We start from the raw sequence: 10,099 nt of genomic DNA, 5'->3' as shown, positions 1-10,099 counted from the left end.
ATGATAACATGTTTCCCTCTCCAGTGTCTCCCAATTATGCATGTTCCTATGCTTGTTTATTAATAATGAATTGCTTTGTTAATTAAAAGTAACTTTGAATGGTTAAATGACGAGTCATCCATATTTTTATCCTGTAAAACATTGCTTACTATCCAATTTTAAATGTTTACTATTACTCATTGTTAAAGGTAGTTTCATTATGTTTGATCAGAATTGTATTACGTACATGTATATAAAATGGGATTACACAGCCTACATACATTTAAATTCAATAGATTATTGTATTATTATAATCTTTCAAATAAATGTGTCAATTGCTTAACGTCGATCTTTAAATGAGGGTTTAATTCACTAGAGCACATATTGTGGGTCAATCACTACGGGTCAAGTAGTTGAAGGCATAATTTACGCTAAGTAGGAATGGATGTGGAATTGTCAAAATCACGCTGCCTCTAACGTGAATAACGACCGAATTAGCATAGCACACAACAGCCACTGTGTGGACTTCACACACAAAAGGTATTGTGTTACCTGGTCAAAGGGTTGAGAAAAAATTATTCTAAGGTCTTCGAGGGCCCAGTCACATGGGTTACATGACCATGGTACCTCAGCGCTCTATAGGCCTCTGTACCGCGGTGCTGGGTCAGGGCTTTACACAATGGGAGCCGCAGATTCTTTAGGGTCAGGTCAGGTATAAAGGTAAGAGGTAAACCCAACAGGACAGCAGCGCAGCACAAGCAGCAGTAACAACAGCAGCAGTAACAACAGCAGCAGCTCATCAACATCAGAAACAATGACTACTACCAGCATGAACATGGGCAGAGTAAGCATCGTCATCCTCACCATCATCAGCATCATCATCAAATCTTATACTCTTATCTTATTTCAGATCCTTGAGGTTGCCCTCGTTTCCAACACGCCATAAACACACATTATGTGAGAAAAACACACATAACCTAACACACATAGCCAATCTCAGTGTTGTAGTTTATATATTATACTACAGTATATAGAGAGAGAAAACCCACTATCATATTAAGTTTATCTATTTAGAAATTGTCAATTTATTATTTGGCCATTGAACATTATTCATGCTCATTTTCAGATCACCTTCTACGAGGATAGGAACTTCCAGGGCCGTTCCTATGAGTGCATGAGCGACTGCTCCGACATGTCCTCCTACCTGAGCAGGTGCAACTCCTGCAGGGTGGAGAGCGGCTGCTTCATGGTGTACGAGCGCAACAACTACATGGGAAACCAGAGCTTCATGAGGAGGGGAGAGTATTCCGACTACCAGAACATGATGGGCATGAGCGGTGGCATCAAGTCCTGCCGTATGATCCCCATGGTAGGTAGAGCAGGGATATGAGCCACCACCCAGTGACTATGAAGATCTCAACAGCAGAGACAAGTTACTCTGGGAATAGAATGTCTTTTCTATTCCCTCCAAACAGCACAGAGACATCATCCAGTCTTTAGTCATATGCAAACGCCTTACTAAAGTATTGCTTTGTTTATTACCTTATTACAGCACAGGGGACAGTTCAGGATGAAGATCTACGAGAGGGAGAACTTCGGAGGTCAGTCTATGGAGCTGATGGACGACTGTGACTCCATCATGGATCGTTACCGTATGTCCGACTGCCAGTCGTGCAACGTGATGGACGGCCACTGGCTGATGTACGAGCAGCCCCACTTCAGAGGCAGGATGATGTACATGAAGCCTGGCGAGTACAGGAACTTCATGAACCTGGGCATGAGCGGCATGAGGTTCCAGAGCATGAGGCGTATCACTGACATGTGCTAGATAAATAAAGAAATGTGATTTATAATCCAAAAACCTGAGTATGCAACATTATTTCCTGATTGAAGATCATCCCTTCCTGATGACTTGTCATACAGAACTTGTAAGTCGCTTTGGATAAAAGCGTCAGCTAAATGACTAAATGTAAATGTAAAGATGTATAATGAGTGGCATTTATAGTAATTTAGACACAAGATAAACAAAATCCATACACATCTACTGGACATTTGTAATGATATGAATTTATGAGTATGTTCTGGAATCAATTGATGTCCACTAGGCCTTTGGAAATCTGTGACAACCTACGTTTATTCAGATTCAGATTCAGATTACTTTATTCACCATATTGCAGTACAAATGGAACGTGATTTGACGATTACAGTGCATGTGTTTCACAATTTAGAACAATACAACAGTAAATAAATAATTATAAGTAAAGTGCAAGACAGGACAGAACAGTGAGACAATAATAAGACTGTAAAAAGTGCAGTGGTAGGGGACATGGAAACAGTGCAGCATAGTTCAAGTCCAGAGGTCCAGCCCTAGCAGCTCGCCATAGAGGGGGGGAGCAGGGGGACACCTGACTCGTTTACCAGGCGAGCTGCTGAGGGGAAGAAGCTGAGTCTATGGCGGGACTTTAATGTCATGGGCAGCCGTAGCCGTCTGCCGTGGGGGAGCATGGTGAAGAGGTTGCTACTTTTCTCCCAATTGCCTCAGTATCATTGATCACATTTTGATCATTTGTTACCAGGCACAGACTTATTTTAACTTTTCAATCTACGTCTTATGAATCATGCTGATAACACACTATTTACTCCACAGGGCTTCAAAGAAATCGGAGCCATTTCTCTTGCTATGCATAATGACTACTTTACCCAGAAAGCAATGTAACCCTCCCCCCTCCCCACACACACACTTAACACATTGTGTGCCAACAACGAGAAATCTCGTTGTTGGCTGCCATGCGTTGTGTGCCAACAACAAAAAATCTCATTATTTAATCGTTATTTCTTTTATTAGCGATATCCATTAATTTTTCATCCATCCAGCCTCACGTTATCATTGGGACTGTCTCTGAGCTGTCAAATACCGCCCCCTATCGTCTCCCGGATGGTATTGCACCCATTGGAATGGACTCAATGGAAATGCATGAGAAAAAAAAACTCAGGATTCCACATTTTACTTCTCAGGCATGTAACCTGAGACTATTGCATTCATTGAGGCAACCGAAAGCAGCGTGGATTATCTGTTTCGAGGTCTAACGTTGGGTCAATAAACGCGATCGATATTTGGAATGGCGATCAGGAATTGGAATAATCTTTTTGCAGAACATCTGATCTGAGGTAAGTAATCTATTTTACCAGTTTTGGGGTAATCTGAGTTTTTTTTCACATATTTCACAACGTGTGTGCGTGTATGACGTTAACGCTGACCAGGTCATGGATAATCGATTTTTCAGCCCGCTTCTCTAGCGTGCATAAGTACACATATACTATCGATAATCTAGCGTTTATTTGAAAACGATTCATAAATAGGCCGAAAAATGACAACGTGTTGTGTGTATTCCAATAAAGGGCTATTCTTGCGGAATCTATTTTTTTTTCTAGAAATCTCTGAAACTATACTCATATTCAAAACGGTATAAAACGGAAATGTACTAATGAAAAAACTATCCGTTTCGTACATGTTGACTGCAAGCAAGTCATTGATAAGCGACGGGCGTATTAGACACATAGCCATAATTTAAGATATAGTTTATGTGTTCACAAATGTTGACTAGAGTGGTGGCATACAAGCGATAAATAGCGCACCCCCTGTCGGCACACAATGTGTTAACACCTTCCAGTCTGAGAGCAGCCATTAGCTTTTTGTGACCCCGCTTCTATCCCGGCCGCGTGAATACTTTCGGCAGCCAACTTCCACGTTGCTCTGATTGGCCGAGCGCGGGCATGCGCATGAGCTGCGACGCGCTCCTCAGCCAGGCAGGAATACTAAACTCTGTTTAACGCAATTTATACGCATGGAAGTATTGATTACGCCGTAACAAACCATTAAAAAAATATACCGTTAACTGGAATATGTTGTTTCTTTACACATATGTTGGATTATGTAATTGGTTTGTCATGACAAACCAATACAAAATCGTGAATTAACCGGTGGCTACAACAACACACAGTAACTACATGCATGGTATGGTATGGTATTTATTTTAGACAAAACATATACAGATCATTACAGTACATCACATATTTGCTTTTGTCAAGGATAGGAACGAAAAGGCGCAATGACTTATTTACATCGTTGTCCTTGGATGTCAATTAGATTAGCCCCACCGTTCATTGTAAACAATGATGCATGTAGTTACTGTGTTGTTATTGTTTTATTCCATATTAATAACCGAATCAACATCCCCCATCGACTCTGCAGATCTACCCGCCTCTGTGAAATCGGCGACATGCAATACCGGCCAGATCCTCTTAGGGGCGCCATCGCTCCACTGCAGTATCATTGTGGGCGAGTGGATTTTTTTTTTACCATCTATGGGCGTTTCATTTTAGCCTGATCCCAAACGAACAGCCTGCACCGTTGATCACGGTTCGAAGCGCAGATTTCAGCCTGGAATAATGAGATTTATGATCAGCCAATGGACATATCGATCTACCAGATGCCGATGAATAATGGGGAAATGCTGCCCGCGATCACATGGGCTGACGGTAGGACCCTCTTCACCCAAATTATAGCCGGATTGGAGCTTGTTGTAAAATGCAAGCAATCGATCTGTGAATGTGGCTACTTGCACGGGGACACTATTGGTAATCAATAATACTAATCGGCGTCCGCCGCCCCCATTTCATCCATAGATGCTCTGGAATAGTCCGGATGATAAGCAGTTTGTTTTATTTCATTCGTATATATACAACAGAAATGCCGTTCAATATAACGTTATTAGCCTTTAGCCCTATAACTAGCTTTCCAGAAAAAATACGAGACGAAAACTGCGATAACGCTTATATTCACGACGCTATAAAATGACAACCAACCGATGGATTTTTATTTTATTTAAGCCATTATGAAGCGACGGTTTATGCACTCAAGTGACAATGAGAATGGACAGATAGCAATACTATAAAGTATAGATATAGCTATACAAAGACACATCGGTTTGTTGACAAACCTCCGTCCTCCAGCACCATATTAAACGGCGACGAACAGTCCTCAAAGTGTTTTAACAATAGCTCAGATTAATCATACCAAGTCGCTTTGGATAAAAGAGTCAGCTAAATGACAAAATGTAAATGTAAATGTATTATTATTTTTTAAGTTTAAATATCAACATTATCTGGCCATCCTCAGTAAATACTATTAAAGTCCTCTGACCTCATCTGGTCTTTCCAAAGACCAAAGATGGGACAGGCGATCGCGCATGCACACACACACACACACACACACACACACACACACACACACATTTATGCTAATAGCAGACTTAATGATTTTAGAATATTTCAGCTAATGAAGTTAAATCAACTATCCAGTTTGTTTTAAAATTGTAACGTTTGGCTACTTGAGAGAGAGTGAGGGAGAGAGAGAGAGAGAGACATGCTATGCGCCATTCAGTCTGACTTGCGGAGCTGGACTTAATCTATGCGCACTGCCAGCCAGGCTTTTATGCTATACGGAGAGATTCAGATACAATTTAACACAAACAGTTCCAAAGATATTAATGTTTCACACCGCCAACAAAGTAGCCTATTGGGTCCGTTGTCTCGGAATGGAAATGAGCTGTAATTTCTACGCGTCTCCCTCCGTCTCCGACACTTGAGACCTGAATATTTAATTTCGACATATTTCTGAATCGTGCAACGTTTTCGGCTTTTCTGAAGAATCTTCTCTGCCGGCACAATCCGACCTAGACCGTGCTGGGTCACATTTATTAAAAATATTTCAAAATGTATTAGATGGCATCAATCAATCAACGTCTCCACAGATTTTTACAGATTGTGAAAGTACAGAATGTAAGCTTTCAAATGATGTGTCACACGTTGAAATCTGAAAATGTTTGAAGATGTGCTCATTTGAATCTTGTAAAAAAAAAGATTCAAAGTGCTTTAAGCTAAGAATATGCCTCTCGAAGATAGGCTACAATTTAACACCCCTGCCGGTTTGTACTGGCTGTGAACAATAGCCCCTACAACCCGCCCAGCCACTCCCCTCAGGTGTATAGCATTAACATAACATCATCTTGTAGTGTTTGCTAAGGTTTTTGAGAAAATAACAAAATTACAATTTTTTGAATATTTAGAGTATAGTATAAAGTATATAAGTATATAAAGTTGCTGTCAGTCAGTGTATCGCATGAGTAGTACATTCAGAGGTACTGAACTCAAGTAATTTTAGAGGAAACATTACAAAGTATAAGCTATAGTATTACCACTAATAATTTGCACGATTTGACTGCAGCCGACCGCTGGGCGCGGTCACAAATATGGGTTGATTACAGCGGAATTAATAGTTGAATAGGTCTGTCTTCTATAATTTTCTATCATATTTTAACTTAATTATATGTATAGATAAATTGAATAACATTTTGTCACACACCAAACATATCAATCGATTAAAATATTGAAACTTGATTAATCACATTGTTTGTCCAATGTGATTAATCGCATATTAATGGCACCTTAACACTTTGGAGGCCAAACTCGAGATAGTCCGGTTTAACTCGCCATGCTCTGGGCCAAACCTGAGAAATCTCGGGTTTTAATCGATATTTCTTTTATTAGCGATATCCATTAATTTTTCATCCATCCAGCCTGACGTTATCATTGGGAATGGGTCTGAGCTCGCAAAGGGCAAATACCGCCGCCTATCGTCTCCCGGATGGTATTGCACATCATTGGATTGGATTGGCTGGGACTGTGCATCAAAAAAACAGTCCGGTCCAGGTTTTACTTCTCGGGCATGCAGTATCGTTATAACAGATGGACTCGGGACACTCAGAGCAGCGTGGATTATGTGTTTTGGATATATAACGTTGGATCAATAAACGCGATCAATATTTGGAATGGCGATCAGGAATTGGATTAATCTTTTTGCATGACATCAGATGTGAGGTAAGGACTTTATGTTACGAATCTTGGGTTAATCAGATGTTCCTTTCACCGCCATCGGAGCGTGTGTGTGTGTGTGTGAGGTTCGCGCCGACCAAAGTACGGAGAAGCGATTTTTCAGACCCCGCTTCTCTTCGTGCATGAGGACACATATACTATCGATAATCTAGCGTTTATTTGAAAACGATTCATAAATCAAGCGACAACTGGCATGATTTCTAAGGAAATACATTTAAGCTCGATTTGCTGGAGTTTATTGAGATGAGACAGAACGCCCTAGAAATATATTGATATTCATCACGGTATAAAATGGAAATGTATGTATGAAAAAATTATCTGTTTCGTGCATGTTGACTGGAAGCAACTCATTGACGATCACTGTGTAATTTAGATCTATTGCTATTATATTTTATATGTTTTAAGCACTCGCAAATAAGTCCTATCCTCCATTGGATAAAGCACTGGCACCGAAGGGCCATCAGCAGAGGGCGCTGTTGGCCCCCAATGAGGGATATTTCTCAAGTGTTTAGTAATCTTATCAACATGAGAGTAGACAGATATGCTTGCTTTATGCAAATGTATGATTATTAAATTAAATAAATAATCAAAATGACTAATATTGTCCAGAAAAGAAAGGTACTTAATTTAGCATACAATAAAAAAAAGCTGCAAACAAACAAATCCCAATAGGCAACACCAGATGGCCATATTGACCTGCTAAATGTAACATTACTCACTAATATGAGTACTCACACAATGTAGTGTCCAACTTTACTCTTATAAAGGTTCACAAATTTTTTTTTTAAACCAAAATGGACCTTAAAGGGGACATGCATTATAAATGGCTTTTTTCTGTGTTTTAGCATGGTTTTTATAGTAATAGGGGTTAGTATCAATGGGTCTGTGTCTCTAATTACCATATTGACTCATCAGTCTAGTCTCGAGTTCACGAGATCTTCCCTCACTCAACTAAGCTGTTCTGATTTGACTGTTTTGCTGATGTGAATATAGCACTGATTTGCATAACTAACGCCCCCTCTATGGTTGACAGTGACAGCAGAGCGAGTGGAATTATCTCCACTTCCTCAAACAGAGCGAGGCAGACAACGAGCGAGTGAGAGAGAGAGAGATAGAGAGGGAGAGAGAGAGGGAGAGAGAGGAGCTTCTGTCGGGGAAACAAACCATGCGCGAGGAAGCAGCAGTAGCACATACTCATTTACACACAACCTGGGCTGGACCTCGCGCGGGGAAGCAGCAGTAGCACATACTCATTTACACACAACCTGGACCTCACGGGGAAGCAGCAGTAGCACATACTCATTTACACACAACCTGGACCTCGCAGGGAAGCAGCAGTAGCACATACTCATTTACGCACAACCTGGACCTCGCGGGGAAGCAGCAGTAGCACATACTCATTTACACACAACCTGGGCTGGACCTCGCTGGGAAGCAGCAGTAGCACATACCAGGGCATGTGAGCGGCGCGGGGAGCGGGGAGCGGAGCAGGCAGTTTTGACGTGAGCGACGGAGTGGGTTTTTTAATGGGTCGGCGCGACTTCCGGAGCAAGAGTTCTCCTCCGCTCCAATCCGCTCCGGGCCACTCACAGTGGTTTAACACTGATGTAATATACATGTAGTACAATGCCAAAGCAACAGGTGGCGATGTACAAACATGAAGGCCATTTTCAACCAATGAGAAGGGTGAACCGTCACTCACATCCTGCTAGACCAAAGTATATTCCGCCATTGTTGTTGTTGTTAGCTTACATGCTAACGTAAATGGCAGCGACCATAGCATTGTGGCTAGGCTAGCTACCATCGCTTATTAGAGCTAGTTGAATGGATATTACGTTATTTAACATTGCAGAATGGGTACAATTACAATACGGCTCAATACAAACAATTGTTAAGGGGCCCAGGGGGTGTAGACTGTTGTAGTTTGGTCAAATCAAGCTAATTTACATCATGCTCAAAAAAAATATTCTGCAGAGCGAGCTGTGGAGCGATGTGGAGCGGGGAGCGCTTGATTCGTAAATGAAGGTGAGCGGGGCGGAGCGCTGAGCGGCGTGGCGGCGGGATCAACATGAGCGATTAGCGGAGCGGAACAAGCCGTCTAGAGCAAAGAGCTGATTTCTCGTCCACGCCGCTCCGCTCGCATGCTCTGGCACATACTCATTTACACACAACCTGGACCATGCGGGGAAGCAGTGGAGAGATAACTTTTTTTTTTATCCACTTTTTCTCCCCATTTTCTATTTTTCTCCCATCCCAATTTCGTATATCCAATTCTTCCCTCCCCTGTCTTGAACGTTGCTAGACTATGCCTCCCACAGGTCGGTTGTAGTGAGGACAGAAGCCTTGCATCACGTGTCCCCTCCGGTACACAAGGAGGCAGCCTGTCGCATCTTTTCACCGCAGCAGCTCGAACTCTCAGTGGCGAGGAGTAACGCGTGGGAAGTGCCCCCATCGCTTCCTGCTTCCGTCGCACCGGCGTCACCAAACCGACCTGTAGGAGTCGCTGTCCACAACGTCAAATCCCCACCCACCGGCTTTTCCCACCCTCTAACACTTGCCAATTGTGTTAGTATGAACAACCGGCCAGCCGGTAGCAACGCCGAGAGCTGGGCTCAAACCCAGCGTCTCCTGCGTTAGAGGCGAGCACCTTGCCCACTGCGCCAATCAGCCGCCCCGTGGAGAGATAACTTCATGCTCCGTGTCCCTGTCTCCCTCCCTCCCTCTCTCTCTATCTCTCTCTCTCTGTGCCAGTCGCAGACTGTGTGGATGACTGTCACTCAAAGTGCTTATGGGCGGAGCCAGGCCAACACAGCCTGAAATCCAAAGGGAGAAAAATGTGGCTTTTGAGTACTTGATTAGAAATATAAAACAATGCATTATTTTGAATAAAAGCTTACAGATGTGTTCAATAGACTCACAGGAATTGTGTAAAGTTGCCCAAATAGTGCTAGGAATAGCAATGCATGTCCCCTTTAATGAATTGGAGCAGGTAAGGGGCCCAATACATTTGGTGCTACACATAGTAATAGTATTGTCTAGAGTAGACACACTAGGTCAAGAGTGATGCCACTCATTGTATGTTTTGGACATATGTTTGGTTAGTTAGTGTAGGTAGTGAGGAGTCGTTTTTATTTGACCTTTTTGTTTGTGTATAGGTAGATAAGTA

The 10,099-nt window shown here is 42.2% G+C and overlaps 1 protein-coding gene across 1 annotated transcript; it reads left to right on the top strand.

Annotated features, from left to right (window-relative positions):
* Positions 1-793: 793 nt before the first annotated feature.
* LOC311224622 (gamma-crystallin M3-like) lies at positions 794-1,807 on the top strand (the record flags this gene model as incomplete). Its single annotated transcript, XM_084309662.1, has 3 exons — positions 794-823; positions 1,106-1,348; positions 1,532-1,807. 3 exons carry the CDS (start codon positions 794-796, stop codon positions 1,805-1,807), a joined length of 549 nt encoding a protein of 182 aa, XP_084165788.1.
* Between the last annotated feature and the right edge of the window lie 8,292 nt (positions 1,808-10,099).

This window comes from Notolepis coatsorum (genome assembly GCF_963971535.1).
Source record: "Notolepis coatsorum genome assembly, chromosome: 3".
Lineage (NCBI taxonomy): Eukaryota > Metazoa > Chordata > Actinopteri > Aulopiformes > Paralepididae > Notolepis > Notolepis coatsorum.
This window is presented reverse-complemented; position numbering and strand designations above follow the sequence as displayed.